A 17,299-nucleotide genomic window follows, 5' to 3' on the forward strand; every position below is an offset into this window, starting at 1 on the left:
TTGACGACACTTCCCTGCACGCTCCAGGTTTGTTGTTCAAACTCTTCCTATTTTCTCTCTCGGTACGAAAAACAGACTTCATCTCTCACCAAAGTCAAGAACTTCTGTGTTGATTCACCTTGAAATGTCTTCAAACAGTGGCTGATTGCTTTGGCTGCAACAGGCTCTCTGCTCTCACTCTCTCTGTAATCATATCTAATCTTCTCGACCAGATTGCCGCTGCGTGCCGTGTTCATATCGCGACGACTCTGATTGCTATTCTCAAACTGTATTCTCACCTCTCCAACCTCTCCTCCTCTTCCTCGTCTCGCATGGCGTCCGGTCCTGATTGAGACGAAGCCCCTTTGTGATGTTTGCAGCTCAGCCTGGATGTTGCATGTGGAATGTCATGAGCACTTAACCTAACCCCAGATGTTTGTATCCCTCCTCCTTCCTTTAACAGTAGCCGACGAGATTAACCTCACTCCTCGTGCCGACACCGACGCAGGTAAGGACCGGTGCACTGAAACCTCCAATCAGCTTCTCTCCTTTCACATCCTTCTGCCTCACATCTTCTGATAAAAGGTGCATTTTGGAGATTTGTCACTCAGTTAGATGCTTTAGAGAAAGTTGTTTACAAGAGACTGTTTTAGGATTTTAAAAAGCCAAATCAGAGTTAAAAACTGCAGAAAAGACCCATTTCTGAACTGAACAATTTGCTGCAAAAGGTTGAAAATATCCCCAAAAATGAGCAATAAAAATATGGTGGGGGTTTAACTTTAAAGAGAGAACTTTTTATTTTGCATTTTTCACAATCTTATCTTATTTACTTCACTATTCACTTTTTTTTAGTTTTATAAAGAAACTCATTACTTTATTTTACCAAATTAAGTTATAAAGTAACCAAATTCATAGTCATGATAATTTATATACTTTTATTGTATGTTTCACAAATATTTTAAATCAATTTTAAAATTAAATAAGTTTTTCTATTTTGATCTAATTGTTTTTATGAGGTATTTTGATAATTTTTGTTTGCTGAATTTTAAAAGAAAATGTTTTTATTCTAGCTTGTTTACTTTTTTAAATGATTTACACCGTCACATGTACTTTAATGCACTCTTTTGACTTTTAATATTAAGTTATGAGCCATATATTTATATATAGAACGAGAAATTCATGTAGGAGAAGCAAAACGTGCTAAATATCATAGTTTAACGCTCTTAGCGATTCAGCCTCTAATTAGTGGAAAATTAGTGCATTAGCAGAAGAGTGTCCAGTACTGATCTGCTGGATCTTAATATCTTAAATGTTGTTACAAATCCCATCAAAATATATGAATTTATTTCTAACCAGTGATTTTGATGCCTCCAAACCAATTTTTTCTGTCTCACATCCATCTGTGTGTGGTTGTTAAATATTTATAGAAAAGAAGATCAATGTGTGTTTAAAATATGCACAATTAAAGGTTTTGGGAGATGTTTTTAATTGCTCAGTCGGACATGTTTTCATCTGGGAACAAATGAATTTCCCGCTGCCTGTGTGGCGTTGTGGATCTGATCGATTCTTAACAGGATGCGACTCAAACCGTACAGGAAAACCAGGGACAGGCATTAAATCCCATTGATCTGGAAAAATAAATCCACCAGCAGACTTGCAGATTGTTTTTTTTTTTTTTTCTTTCTGTCCAGTTTACCCACTGCTTTGCTCTAAATGCATTCCCGCAGCGTTCCCACCCTTTTAGCATCAGGCTCGCTCTTGACAAGACAAATTTGTCAGCGTGCCGTCTGAAGGCTTGCAGTCCTTCCTGTGAGTTTAAGGTCGCTGCTGAACACAGCGGTGGAAGCACTTGGGTGACTGCAGATTTGATTTTCTCCTGTTTTTGGCTCAGATGCAGCTTTAGCACTAATTGTTTTGCCTGAGATTCGGAGAGGGAGAGCGCAGAAAGCTCTCTGTCCTCGGCTAAGGCGGCGAGCTGACAGCAAGTCATCCGTCATTGTCAGGTCTCGTGTAGTTTCGCTGTCGCCTTGACTGAATAAAAGGCTGAAATCAGCGGCATGTAGAGGAGGAGAACCAAGAGGCGGAGGGAGTTTAACTCTTGGAGAGGGAAAATGTTTTGAAGCAACATGAAGATGTCTCTGAAAGAGTGTGAAACCGCGGAAAAAAACACAAACTGACGCGTCGATCTGATGGTTTAATCGAAACCTGTGTTGGCAACCACGAGACGGAGAGGAGTTTGATTCCAACTTTCTGTCGTTATGGCAGCATGAGTCAAAAAACGAAAAGGTTCTTGCATATTTCATGAGGTGTTTCTGCCAAATGATGGCAACAGATGAGTCTGCCGTGTTTACGATCTGATAGCAGCCAGGAAAAGTAAAGAGTTGGCATGCAGAAACTGCCGATACCTCTGATTAAAGTAAACATTTTAATACCAGAAAAACCAAAAGGAGGGTTTCAAAGGTTTGCGTGAAACTAATGTTATGTTTGAGTTGGTAATTTGTGTCTCAAAGTACCTGAACAACTATGTTTCCATTAGATAGACCTCCACAGTGACTCCTAAAAACTTTGAACCAACTGATGTACTTAACATAACAAATGCAAATTTCAGCAGTTTTAAAGATTTTTTTTTTCATGGAACAATTGCAATAAATATCCACAAAAGAATGACTCCAAAACCACCAGTAATGTTTTTTTTTCCATTGGGTTGAAAACTGTTGATTGTGCAGGCGGTGCAGTTTTTATACTTGGTGCACAAAGTGGTGCAAAATGAGCCCTCATTTTGAGTGAGAGGTGGTGCACAATCCGCATCAAGCTACTAAAATTCAGAGACGCATGACAAAGCGTCGAGAAAGAGAGCGAGATCAACTCGTCAATGTTTGAACTGTAAAGCTAGCTTAGCCTGGAGGGAGGGCAAGTGATGCCTGGTCACCCGCCAGGCTGATGATGCATTGTGGAAAGCTATAGAGTGACTGATTGGTTTCTTTGATGAAAAATAAAATTTGTCTTAATTAGCTAAACAAAAAGGTTTTATAGGGATGCACAATAAATTGACATTAACATTGGCATCAATGTCAATACCACTGTATCATTAACAAAACTATATCTTTAGTTTTAAGTGGTTGTTTTGTTACAAAGAGCTTTAAAAGTTTATTTTCCATATTTAGAGTCTCTGTGTTGCTGGATCCATGAAAATTGCTTTTTCTTCTCAGAAAACCTCATTTAAATTTTTGTTCAGGCGTTTTCCAGTTTTAAACAATGGACCAAATACCATGAGAGCACTCACTCCTTCAGATAATCTCTGTTTTAATTAGGAACCTTTTGTCTGGTTTTAGTAATCCTTACGGTTCACAGGTGCTGATTTCAACTATTGTGACCAAGACGAACATCAACAGTGAACTTTCTGTGAAAGTTTTTCACTTTCTCACATTTAGCTCAGGTTTATTTTCACTTTTTGTGCCCTTGAGGATGATTTTTAACCATTTATTTTAATTTGTCTTAAATATAAATGGTCCATAGTCCACTTGGACAGGTCAAAACCCAGCCGTTCAACTGAAACCAAAGACCGGCGATGTTTTGGTCTCCAAAGGGAGTTTTCGTCCTGCTCTGTGATTGGCTGAAGCGTTTATTGACGCAGACCACCGCCAAATGGTGAATGAGGACAGTGTTGAACTGCTGTTGGTGTTCAGGATCTGTTAGTCATGTCATAAATCTCTGTGAGAAAATGTGAGTCTGAACAATCCCAGCGACATAAACCCTAGAAATAACTTTAAATTCAGCTGGAGTCTTTTTGTTATAGCTGGAATTACAAGAGTAATGTTTACCAGATTTGTAAACATTGCATTGTGACCTGATTTTATTGGCAGTTGGGTTTTTTTCTTCCCATTTTAATTTCTTTTAGCTTGTGTTTCCTCCTCAGTTTGTGGGCAGGTGGCTGACTGAGCAGAATTTCACAAGAAATCACTTTGCCAAGTTCGAAGTCAGAAAAAGTTTGCCTGTTTGTGGCTGCGTGCCATTTGTCAGATCTCCAATAACGTGTAAATTACTCTCCATTTTATTTATTTTTCCTGTGATGCTGTCACTGATGTGTGACTGTTGTGAATGGCAGCAGGCAAAGCCTTTAAATAAAGTGGGTGTGCAGCGTGAAAGCCTATCAGCCCAGCTCTGGCTGAGACGCTGAGGGAACAGGACAGGTTGATGAGAATAAATGGGAGGCCGCTAACCCACAGCCTTGTTCACTCTGCATGTATTCAATTTTCCAGTTGAGTTTTTTTGGCTCTATCTGTTTATTTCTATTTTTTCTAGCAGAATCAAGCATTCAACATTAAGTACTTGGGAATATTCTGCTATTTTGATATGAAATTTAACAATTTTTTTTCCTGCAAATTTATTCAGAATTGTATTTTAAAAATAGAATCTTAGATAAAACCATAAAAAATGGAAAAGAATAGAAATGACCTCGATTATGGAGAAATTCAGGTGTACCAGCTTGTAGATTCACACAAATATAACACACATATTTAACAAAAAGCAAGAGTGATCGACAAGCTCAAATTTACAAGAAGAAAAGTTATTAAAATGCCATACTATATTATATACAAATGCTTTTACACAATAATCATTTGAAATAAACCCAAAGATTTTTTTTTTCCATTTCTTTTTTCTGGACTGGTGCTAAAAACAACTCGCCCCATAAATATAGTCTGCATTGATCAAATCAACATTCAAATCTGATGATACACAATATGATATTGTTTTTCTTCAATATGAGAGAAGAAAAACCCACAATTGTTCGTTGATTCCCACGATTGATTAAGAAAAAAAATAGAATTAAATTATCATTTAAAGATGTTAGAAAAAACAGCTTTTATTGCTAACTTTATTTGCTCTGATTTTTTTTAAATTAATGTCAGTGTTTGCATTCCGTAATAACCTAAAGGCGGGAATCACCATGGCAACAACTGACACGGAATTCTTTTTTTTTTCCCTGCCAAAATTCTAACTGGGAAGCTTTTAAAACTAAATTCTTTCCCCATAAAAACGTCACAAACTTGCACGCTAATGCTGCTTCCACCGCCGGCCCACCTCTCCAACATGGAGCTCCAGATATTCAGTGTCAGAACACATTTTTAAAACCTTCATGGGCTCAGAAGAATAAAATGAATACAACTATGATAATGTAGAGATTGGAATAGTTTTATACTTGAAATACTGGTTTTTAATTGCTTAAAAATAGAGCAATGATCTAGGTTCTGTTGAACTACAACTTAAAATTTTGTTTTTAATTGATTGTATTAAAAGTCTATTGATTCAAGTTTCTAATCGACTACAACTATGCCTGTCTAATATTTTAAATTTTTACTAGCTCCTCTTGTAGGATCTGGGTTTGGAACATTAATATAGTTAATGTAAAGAAAGCCTTTCACCTCTATAATTTCACTTCTTTACCTTTATTACTCCCTCTGTTTGTTTTCTGATCATGTAAAAGCGGGCCATATGGGGATTAAAACTGTGCAACAGACCCACTTTAATTAAAGTGTCATGTTTCTCCAATTTTGCTGATGGTTATTTTAATTTACAGCCGCATGTTGTAATGAAGTTTTCAGTCAGTCAGGAGGAATGACGCACGTGAACACACGATCGACTGGAAAACAATATCCTGTTGTAGTTACAGCATGTTGGTGTCAAGTTTTATTGCTTACCATCCCTGAGGAGGGTTCTCATGTTCAAGTGGACCAGATGTTTCTCTTAGCAGAAACATTTTTTGATGCATTTTTTGGAGATCATCAGTTTGTTTGGAGGTTAAGTGGGTTGAAATTAAATTTCTGGTTCTTTTCCTGTCCAACATGAACATAGACAGTAAGTCGTCTGGTATGTGTAAACAGAATCTGGTTCTGTTTTGAGATTAGAAATTTTTTCCTGCCTGAATAATTGATCAGAATTAAATTGCAAGTGCACTAAAGTTCAGCTGCATTGAAGCAAAACTTAAAAAACAAGAAATCAATTTTCTCCATATGTTTCAAAAATATGCTTAAAGTTAGATTGGAGACGGACGATTTGTCTGAAAAACGTATCACGACATAAGCATTTCATTTCAATCAATATTGTTAATTATCGATTAGTTTTTGTGTTCTAAATATCTGAAATACTGCCAAACTGGTGGCCTAACATTTCCTGTTTTATCTAGTTTTCACCCTACGATGTTGTTTTTTATTTTTATTTTTAAGCAGTTATGAGGCACATGGTGACAAAATCTTAAACTGCTGCTGCGGAAGTCGCTCAACAGGTCGTTGCTAGGTAACCAAAGTTGGAGGGAACTTGAAACTGCTTGTTACTCAGCAGGTCGTTGCTAGGTAACCAAGGAATTGTCTGAGTTTCTGGGTCAGAGTTCAGCGAGAATTCTATATATTGAATATTCTATCACATTTGCGTGTTGTGTGAACCTTGCCTTTCTGATTTGACAATAAATTGTTACCTCAGTTATGTCTGCATCACTCTTCAATAAAATGACAAATTTTTAAAGCAAATAGAAGTTTTATATGTAATTCAGACATGAACGAGCCTCACCTTCATTTTAGATGGTGTTAGATCTTAAAGTTACTTATCACCGGTCCATTTAGAGAATCTTCCCGTCTATCATCTCCGTCAGGTTCTTCCACTAAGGACGTTGGACCTTCACTGGGACTCAAGAAGTCCAGCTCTCTAGAGAGCCTCCAGACGGCGGTAGCAGAGGTCACCCTCAACGGTGACCTCCCGTTCCACCGGCCACGCCCTCGCATCATCAGGGGGCGGGGCTGCAACGAGAGCTTCCGGGCCGCCATCGACAAATCCTACGACCGGCCAGCCGCCTTGGAGGACGACGACGAGGGCATGGAGACTTGTAAGATGTCAAATAATCAATTTAATATTTGAACTCTTGTTGCAGGTATGATCCACCAAAGCAGAAGTCTGAGTTTCCCCGGACGTTTCCTGACTTATGAAATGGTTTAACTCTCAATCAGTTGTTTTTTGCTGTGTGGAGCCACGTAACACTAATTAATTAATGCGTCGACCACTAATATCTGTTCACTGCATGGGAGTGGCGCCATTTTGACTAATGGCTAATATCTGGAAGTGTTGATGCTTTCGGCTGTGGCTTTTTAATCAATCAGGTTTGTAACCTTTATGAAAATCAAAGACATTTCTCTGTTAGCTGGGACAGGTTTTTATTTAACAGGTTTATTTTAAAGGAAAAATGCAGCAGATTTAGCTCCAGAGGAGGATTTTTACTTGTAGGTTGATGTATGAAGATTTATTTCTGTTTGACACTCTTGCATCCAGACACATCACAAAATATATGGAACTCAGTGAAGTATTTGCCCATTACACATTTATTTACTTCACCAAACTGTTGATCAGACAAAATTTTTAGATTTTTTCAATTCTTCATGAAGTGGACAATGCATATTAATCAACATGAATCCATCACGTAAATATGCCAGATTTAGTCCTCCAGCAGGTTCATGGAAATAATTTAAAAAGTATGATAAACGTACATAAAAACAAACATGGCCTATGATTTATGACAGATTTCCAAATATATCATAAAGTAGTGTAATTTACAGTAAACATTCATAATAGCGAAAAATTGACGAAATCTGTAAGAAGTTAAACAGAAATTACTATTTTTTTACCAACAGAAGGTAATTTATTGCTTCTCCTTATTTTCCCAGCGTGTAATTCACTGGTGGAAAGTAACTGAAGGCAACAAAAGACTGACATTTTTAAATCTTGTAATTAAATATATAAAAAAACACACCTAAATATTTCACACATTTTTTAATAAAATAAAGAAGTGCGATTTCCATAGAAAAGGGAACTGTAAGTTACTAAATATATGTAACATCAAATCCAGTTATTTGAATCTAGTTTAAAAAAACAACAACTATATCTTAAATGTCAATGGTTTATCTATTTGGATTTGTTTGTGTTTATTCTCAGCACCATGATATGGGTCGCTCATTTGTCACAAACATTTGCTTTATTTAGAGGCGTAAAGTAAAACCCACTGACAGTTTGTAATTCTGTTTGCTACAAAATTTATTTAACAAGTAATTTTACATTTAGGGGACTTTATTTGGCAATGGCAGCAAAAATTTCACTAAAAGGTGTTTTTTAAGTGCATCAACCTTGAATTTTGAGGTGAAAAAACACATTTTTATCATTTTTGTATTTTGGTCAAGGGCCAGATAAAAATCACTTCGAGTGCCACAAATGGCCCACGGACCACAGTTTGGACACCCCTAGTCTATTGGCCTCCATTTAAATGTAAATAAGAACTCTTCCATCATGGACATGTATTTTGGTTTAATCAGAAACCTAACGACATTTACAGAACCTACAAATTAAGGTTAAAATAAGGTTTTCTGCTTTTTTCTGTTTCCAAATTGTCTCCATGTTTGTTTCTCTGCAGTGGAGGAAGACACGGAGGAGAGTTCCCGATCTGGGAGAGACTCCGTCTCCACCATGGCGGACCAGACGCCGCTGTCCGCCGGCCCCGAAAAGCCCCTGGTCAACGGCACCAACCGCACCAAGGAGGAGAAGAAGAAGGACAAAGACAAACCAGGGAAGGAGAAGAAGAAACAAGATGGAGGGAAGGAAAAGGACAAAGAGAAGGGAAAACCAAAGAAAGGAATGTTGAAGGGACTTGGAGACATGTTCAGGTAAAAACAGGATTCAGATCATTGTAAAGCTGAGAGCCACATTATGCATCAATACAATATTGATCAATATCTTCATGAAGGCATTATCGATCGAGAGCTTAGACCTTCAGGTGCATCTCCAAAAATTAGAATATCACCAAAAAAACTCTGTTTTAGATTAATTTCATCAGACATTAATTTTTTTATTTATTCAGTGCCATACTAAGTAGACAACATTTTAAACTTTCAATTTAAAGCTTAAAAATAATACTCAGAATAATAACTTTAAATTCATATCAGAATTGTAAAGGTATATTACACTTAATTTAACATTCGCCAAGTCCTTAATTTTATTTTACAATAAATCAAGTCTTGAAAAAAAATTTTAATTAATGGGAACAAATTCTGTATTTTGACAGAAAAATTTTGTTGAAGATCTGATTAGAAGTTTTTGGAGGTTGTCTGTTATTGGACGACATTAGACCAGGTTTTTTCTTGAGTAAATGATTTGTGGGTCAAAGTTAAACACTTAAAAATCCTCTGATCAGGATCAGAACATGGACTGAAGGTGGCTGAAAATGTGGCCAACGTCGAATTGAAAAGTCTGAAATGTTTAGCAAGACGACTTCAGCACCTATTTGGAAACATAAGAGTTTTTTTTTTTTACAGAATATTCTCCACAAGAACAAATAAATTAGTTTTCACCTGGAACTGCAGGAACAAGACGACTTCATTTTCTTCTTGCGCCTGTATTTTGGGAGTTCTTGCAGAACTACTACTTCTGTGGCATCTTACAGAAAATGAATTAGGCTTATTGTAACAGAACTGGAAGTTAATATCTTTCCTTTCAGACTGAAGTCTTCCTGCACCACAGGAGTGATGTGCATTGTTAAAACATGGTCTCATTTCTGGCCCCATTAAGAGTCAATTAGTGCGTCTGTTTGATCCTTATCCAGGTTTACTGGCAGCGCCGGCTGATGTGAGATATGTTTAATCCATCTGTGGAGAGTCTGGATTCAATTAAATTATCATTATGCAGCACAGAGTTGTGCAGCAGAATTACAGATGTAATAACAACACAACTAACCAAGTTATTGGCATCCAGCTGTTCTGTTTCATCTATAGGATGGTTCATAATATTTATTCAGTTTCTCTTCATTGCCTGTCAGAATGAGTTCCACCGTCCAGCAACGTTAGGATGCATCAAACCTGAAACAAAAGGCTGATTTATCTCTTTGAAACGTCTGTCTTTTTCTATAACTTTGTTGTTAATCATTCTATGGAGCTAAATTGGGGCCATAAAGTTTAACAATTGAAACTGAAAAAAAAATTAGAAATTTTAAACTGGAAAATCGTTTTGAAAGTAAAGAAAATGTTTGAAACTGAAAAAAAAATTAAACTGAAAAATATTCAAAACAACTTTCCAAATTCAATGTTTTTATGGCACAATCAAGTAACTTCTATAAAAAGGCTAAATACATCAAATTTGACTTCATAATTTAATGCCTTAAAATTGGGCCTCTGTCTCTTTAAAAATTCCTGCTCTTTCTGAATCTCCACCTTCAGGAAGTCACAATATGGCTCCTCTTTTAACCCTTTAACAGCATTTTTACCAGTGTTGCACTGAGAAATGGCTCCCATAACGAGTTCAGCAGCTCCACCAGGTGTTTGCTAATCGCTGCTGGCTAGTCTGAAGGAGCCTCATTGTTGAAGGCAAGGCTTGGTCCACCCACATGTTTTGTACAACTTAATGGTTGCCATGGAGATCAAAGGATTTCTCAAACATTCATAAAATAATCAAATATACACTCCAGGTTTGTTTTTGATGAGGGGATAACATAAAAAAGTCGATTTAAAATATTACTGCCACTTTAAGACAAATACTTGGTGTGTTTCAAAGAGACATTAACAAACGAGGATGACGTTCGGTTTAGCAGAAAAAGGGGGGGAAGTACACGTCGGATTCTGTGGCGGCTTGTCGCGGTGAAACGGTGTGTTGATGTGAGCGCCGTCCCAAACCACAGAGGTTTGGACGTGAAGGCAACAAAGTCCGTGTGTTTTTCAGAAAGTGTCGCTCTGCAGAGCGGGGCGATCCCAGGAGAGCTTTCGGTTTCGGTGCAGGAGCCGGGTGGGCGCAGGGTGGGGAATCGGCCTTTGATGCGAGGCGGCGGCGTGTTTGAGGACACGTCAGGCGCTGCGTGATCAGCCTGACCCTCTCATGTCTCTGAGGCCTCGCTCTCAGTCCCAATCAAAGCATCATTACCATCAACGCCTGCCAGCAGCGCCGCCTGCCAACTTTCTCTCTGATCGTCTCTTGGACTCAGAAGCTGCACCCGGTCTGTCGGCTTGGCATCTGCTGGGACGCTTGTTGCCCAGAAATCCGAGGGCTGCACTAATTTAACGGCGTACTCTGTGTTTGTGTGCGTCTTAAACAAGCGAACAAGCCTGAAACTGCACAGTTACAATCTTCGTGCGCGCGCAGCTTGTTTGTGTTGCCGTTTGCTGTCAGCTGACGGGTTTTCCGCTCAGATTTGTTCTGGGTGAAGGGACTCTGATGCATCATGCTCTGATCTTCACAGTCTTAGCTGCAGTTGATGTTGTGTTCATTGTAATCTGTTGCATGTTGCACCAGCTGTGTCTACAAAATAAGACGTGGCGTGCAGCCAAAGGAGAAGATGCCACACGAGGAACGCGTTTAAAGAGCAGCAGGTTCTGACTGGGAGGGGATTTAGCTTCTGAAGCTACAGAATCTAAACAAATTAACTATTAAAGATTGTCAAAATTTTTATCTATAAACTGTTTGTTTTGTTTAGCTGCACATTGAGTTGCTGGAATATTTATTTTTAGACCCAACATGCAGAAAATTGGGAATATAAATTTAGCAAATTTCTTTTTATTTCTTTAGCTAATGCTTTGTAACTTTTAGGAAGAATATATTTTTTATTCATTTGTTAAAACTGCCATTATGCTATTATTTGGCAGACTAATTTGAAAATTTACCGTTTTATAGCTATATACTCTCTGCTCCATGCTGGGCAAATACACGTCACATTTCCAGCTTTTTCTACCAACAACACAAAAGTTTAAGCCAAACTTATTGTCCCATTTGTTTTGCTTCTTTGAGCAAAACTTCATCAAAGGGTTTTGTTTTTCCTTTTTTTTCTTACTAATTATTGCTTTTCTCAGGAAAACTTTTTTTTTTTTTGCAGCTCTGTAATGCCACAAATCCTTTCCCACTGCAGATTTCTTTTAGCTTTTTCTCCTAATGAAGGGATTATTAGTGACACTCAGGCGTTCGGCTGAATTAAATCAGAACCCCTGACATTTTAAAGTGATCGTTTAAAACCGCAGAACCACCGTCAAAGACTCCGTATCGATCACGTCGGGCTCAGCGCCGCCGCCGGCCTCACCGTGCTTTGAATACAAGATCGTTAAATTCCCTCGTGTCGTGGTTGATATTCTTTCTCCTCTGCAAAGTTTTCCACTGCTGTCATAAATCTTAGTCTGCATGCCATTGCGAGTGCGTGAGTGTGCGTGTGTGTGTGTGTTTGTGTATGACGAGGCTGTTTTTAATGGGCTGTTAATGAAAGTTAGTGGTGTGGGGAGAGAACGTGTCAGCCATGTGGAGCTGTGATAGATCACTCCTGCTCTTAGCATTAACTTCAGGCTGTCAGTCTGAGCGTTTCAGGCGGCTGCGGTCACATTAATCAGGCGCTGGAACATCACTCCATCAGTTTTCCTCACACCTCCTATCTCCCTGCTTTGCTTAGTTTCTCCCTCTGGTTCCTGCCTGTTTGGGTTTCCACCTGTCGCAGAGAAATTTCACCTCATTTTCTCCTTTGATCGGTCAGGTCTGATGGATTTGAACCTCCAGAGCCACAAAAAGATGGTTACAAAGTCAGCCTTCTACCACCTGAAGAACATTTCATACATGTTTATCTTTAGTTGCATTGATTTCTGCAGCAGCGTTTTCACAGTTTTCATTTGAAATCAGACAAAGCTATCAAGTAACAGTTCAGCAAGATATAGGTGCTTGTTTTAAGGGGCTAGGGGTTAATTGATATTGATAAAACGTACCAGTTCCACTGACGGATTATTCCACTTGTAACTTGGGGGAAAAAGTTCTTCTTCTGACTTTTTAACTTTTGACCATTTTTTCCATCTGGAACCATTAGTTTCTTTTTTGTTTTTATACGACTTGACGATTATTTGGTTGTTCCACATTTAAAACGTACAGAAAAAAAACTTCTTCTTTCTGCTACGCAAACATACAACCTGAAAAGGAACGTCATAAATTTCACAAAAATATGATTTAGTTCTGATCAGTTAGGAAGTTTCTATCCACCAACTTCTTGTGTTTTATAGCAGCTCAGAAATCTTATCCCAGATGTTCTTTGAGACATTTTTGGTTTTGCTCATGGATGGAAAAATGTTAGAATAAATGAACTGATCCAGTGAAAATCAGATCAGCAGTTTGTGAACCAGTTGGTGGATCTGTTTGGGAACCAAAAGTCTCTGCTGATTTTAAATGGATTCAGCTTCTTTACTGTCACTTTGTGACACTCAAATCGGTATTCAGCTTTTGTTTTTATTTTTATTTTTTAGATTTTTGGTTTGTATTTTATTTTTTGCAGTAAGAAAAAAACATCATATTAAAACGTGTTGATTTTTGTTTTTAAGTGGAAAAACCTGTAAAGAACTGGTTTTATTTTTCAGGTTTTGTGTTCTTCAGCAGTAAAATGATGCTTGTTAACCATCCCGGCTTCATTATAAACAAAGCTTTCCAGTTCCAGTATATAAAGATCAAAACCCCTGAGGGGCATTGATTAGTTTGTAAAAATAAAGATGAATAATACAGACATTTTCTTCACTTTTTTTTCTTTATTAAAAATGATTTTCTTCTGTAATTATATGTTTCTTTGTGTTTTGTATGTCTTCTTTCTTCAGCTTTGGTACTTTTAACACGGCGTCTCTTTCTGCAGATTTGTTTGCTTGTTTTGTTGGTTTTTCACATATTTTGTCATTGATTTGTTTTGCTTTCGTTTTTCTTTCTTGTGCATTGATTTTCTCACAGACGGGACTTCGACTTTCTCAACATTTCTCCCTATTTTCCTCTTGTCTTTATAACTAATTCAGGTCGTCTGTGTTCTCTCTCTTTAATCCTCAGACGCTCTTATGGTTGGGGGACTAACATCGCATGCTTTTCTTTTGATCCTGAGACTTTGGGCTCCGTCTTTACACACAGGAGCCTCACTTAAGGGCGCCCCTGTTCTCCTTAGTTTGGCTTTATTCTTATTTTTGATTCAGGGAAGAAAAAATATCTTCTTTCTCTGCCTCTGCCTTCTCTCATTAATTCACATGCAGCCGTTTGGTTTCTATCTCCGTTGTTACTTTGGAAGTCGTAGATATTCTCAGCGGACCAGTTTCCCTGTGAATAATCACACAGGTTCATTGTGGAAGCGAGTTCAGTGCCAAAGTCATTTCTTCAACAGGCTGCAGCTTTATACCGGGTCAATCAAGCTGAAATATCTCTGCAAAGGCTCCTATTTCATTAGGCATCGCTCCCTCCCCATGAATATAATTACTGCGTCCGCTCCGCAACTTTAAACGAGCTGAATTGGGTCTGAACTCATGAGAAGAACTTTTTAAATGCTTCATTTTGAGAGACTGATTCGGTGAAAAGTCGCCGCTCTGCAGAGATTCAGTCGCATTTTCAGTCAGATTGCTGCAATTTGGCTCAAGGGGATTTTATGTTTCCGTCTCTGTGGGTCAGAGTTGGGTAGTAACTAGTTACATTTACTCAGTTACTTTTACTTGAGCAACTCTTTTGAAAAAAAAATACTTTTAGGAGTATTTTTACTGTACTTTGAGTAATTTTATTATGAAGTATTTTTACTCTGACTTGAGTAAAACTTCTGGATTTTCTTCCCTCTGAATGAAAAACAAACATTTTTAAATCAAACCAGACTCAGACACATACCTGCAGTTTCTGTTAAAGTTTCATCAGTTTTTTATTGAAAGAAACTGATTTGGGGAAAAAAAAAATATTTTGCTGTTTTTTTACTTATATTAATTATTGTCATTTTGGTCTGATGTGATTTTTAAATGACTGATAATTGATCAGTTATTCAGTACTCGAGTAGAGTTTTTACCAAATACTTTTTTACTCGAGTAATTTCTTGGACGACCATTTTTTACCTTTACTTGAATAAAAATGTGTTGAAGTAGTGATACTCTTACTTGAGTATAATTTTTTGGTACTTTGCCCATCTCTCAATATTCAGTCTGGAAAGTCAGGGAATTTGATCAGAGCATTTTCCAGGTTAGGATAAGTACTGAAAGAGCGACTAAGATGGAAATGCATTGAATTTTAGAGTTAAAATAAAACATTTCTGTCTATTTTTTCCTTATTAAATTCTTCAAAATGCCTCCATAACTTCTTGCATCCATTTTCATGTAGTTCCACCTTCGATTAAATCTACTGAGCCAGTAAATTACCCACTTTAATTAAATTAAACACTCACGTTTGGTGCTCCAGGTTTGGGAAATACCGAAAAGATGAGCGGCCAGCGGAGAAGATGGACCGGAAAGGATCGAGCAAGTGGAGGTCCGAGGAGACCCAGGTTTCTGATGAGGAAACGATGAAGATGAGGATGGAGCAGGAGAGGTGAAGAAAACTTTTATTATTCCTGTTAAATACCTGAAAATCCCTTGAACCTGCTTATATGATTGGAGTTTTAAGTGTACCTGAACTAAATTGTATGTAAACGGACTTTTCCCCAGTTTTCACATGAAAGCATATATACGGATTTTTATGACTGACAGGAAAAATCCATCCAGTTTCATTCAGTGACATAAAAGGATCAAACTGGGATTGAGTTGAATTTCTGCTCCAGTTGAAGTAAAAATCTGTTTTTGACGAATGAGAAATATTTCCTCTTTCTGAAGTTAAACCAAACTTCTCTTGTTTTATCGGAATTGTTTGTAAATGCTGAATACCTTAGCAGGAACAATTTTTATTGATTATTTTTCATGCATTTGGTCAACAGGAAGGATAATCATCAAACCTATTGGGCTCAAACTTCCACGTCTGTTCAAACTTTTAATAAGATGTAAATACTAATAAGTCTCACTATTCAGATCCAGGATGGTAAATCTGAAATGCCAGCCGGGCGCCGGGCCAGTTTGTTTTGTTTTGTTTTGTTTTCGGGGGGGAGGGCAGCAGTTTATAAATGCCAAGACCATTACGGCTCTGTCAGCTAATTAATTCCCATGCACTGCTTGAAGGGCAGGAGTCATTAAAGCCCATGTTTATACAACATCTCATGTTGTAAAAAGTCTGGTTTGTATTCTGTCTTTATGCCTGCAGTGCTGACAGTCACATAATACAACAATGCAGTCTTTAGTTTTAATTCAACGCAAATGCCACAGCTGATGTTTTGGGTTGTTTAAAGTTCACAGCAGGTCTTTCATGTGGTTATCCGCCATTACGGTTTTGGTTTTATACTCTGAATTAAGAGTTAGATGATGGACCTGGTGCCGTTTTATCTCATGGTAGCTGCAGCTGATCAGGTTTTATTTAAAAATAAATCTTGTCACATACTTGAACTGGTTTAATCCTTGACCTTTGAACCAAATAGCTGCTTTTTAAAGCCAAACATCCAACATTAAACGGTGATATTAGGGGTAAATGGCTGCTGTAAAGTGGCTCTATCTGGTGGATTGTTCTGAATCAGAGGAAAAACACAAAATATTACCAAGTAGTTTCTAGTCCTAACATATTGAAATAAGACGAAACTAAATTACAAATAACTTTTCAGCAAGAAAAAGCTTATTTTTAGTCAATAAACTTAATATTTGCAAACTCAGCAAAAATGCAAACTCAACACGTTTTTTTTTCACTGCAAAAACACAAAATCGTTTTTAGTGCCAATATCTTAGTCAAGTTGAAATGAGTCAAAACCAACTTACAAGGAGTTTGTTTTGAGTTAATACTTTATTATTGTTGATTTAAAAAAAGTACTAATTCCACAGGTAAATTATTTTATAAAACATTTTTTCCTTTGTTATAAGTGAAATAATCTGCACCTTTTCCAACAATATTAAGGAATTATTAACTTAAATTATTAAGCTCTTACATCTTGCTGAAAAGTTGCTTGTAATTTAGTTTTGTCTTGTTTCAAAAGTACAAAGATCGTTTCTTTAGATAAATCCTAAAAATTTGCATAAGAAAGTTTTCTCCTTGCTTTTATTTTGAAGGCGTTCATTTTCTAAAAATACGTTACAATACAAAAATGACAAAAGCTACAAAGGATCACTAATTATACTGGTTTCCTAAAATTGTACAGAACTGTGGAAAAAGTATTTTTAGACACTGACCTGAATCTAAGCATTTAAAAAGTACATCTACATTTCTGAAGGAGAAATGCTTTCCAAATCAACCTGAGTATAAAAATCTGTGATTTATTTCACTTATTAAATAATTAACCACTTTCTTTTAAAACTTGGTTTAAATTCATGAAGCGTTTGGAGGCTGTGTTACTTCCTGATGGCATAAAAATGCTTAAAGATCTGAAAAATCACCTCATGCCCCAACCAAAAGAAATCCAGAAACGGCCAACATCAACATTCCTGTTGGCCGC

At 37.2% G+C, this 17,299-nt stretch overlaps 1 protein-coding gene across 10 annotated transcripts in view; it reads left to right on the plus strand.

Moving 5' to 3' along the window:
- The window catches only part of pard3ab (par-3 family cell polarity regulator alpha, b), a 249,256-nt gene that overhangs the window by 168,695 nt on the left and 63,262 nt on the right, over positions 1 to 17,299 (plus strand). For 8 of the 10 annotated variants that reach the window (XM_007540092.2, XM_016664830.1, XM_007540095.2 and 5 more), the window contains 4 exons: positions 443 to 487; positions 6,626 to 6,856; positions 8,429 to 8,678; positions 15,196 to 15,324. In XM_007540092.2, coding sequence (XP_007540154.1) covers positions 443 to 487; positions 6,626 to 6,856; positions 8,429 to 8,678; positions 15,196 to 15,324 — 655 coding nt within the window. The remainder of the gene's footprint in view (positions 1 to 442; positions 488 to 6,625; positions 6,857 to 8,428; positions 8,679 to 15,195; positions 15,325 to 17,299) is intronic. The other 2 variants (XM_016664829.1, XM_016664831.1) reach the window with 2 other exon arrangements.

This window comes from Poecilia formosa, unplaced genomic scaffold, assembly GCF_000485575.1.
Source record: "Poecilia formosa unplaced genomic scaffold, Poecilia_formosa-5.1.2 Scaffold515, whole genome shotgun sequence".
Lineage (NCBI taxonomy): Eukaryota > Metazoa > Chordata > Actinopteri > Cyprinodontiformes > Poeciliidae > Poecilia > Poecilia formosa.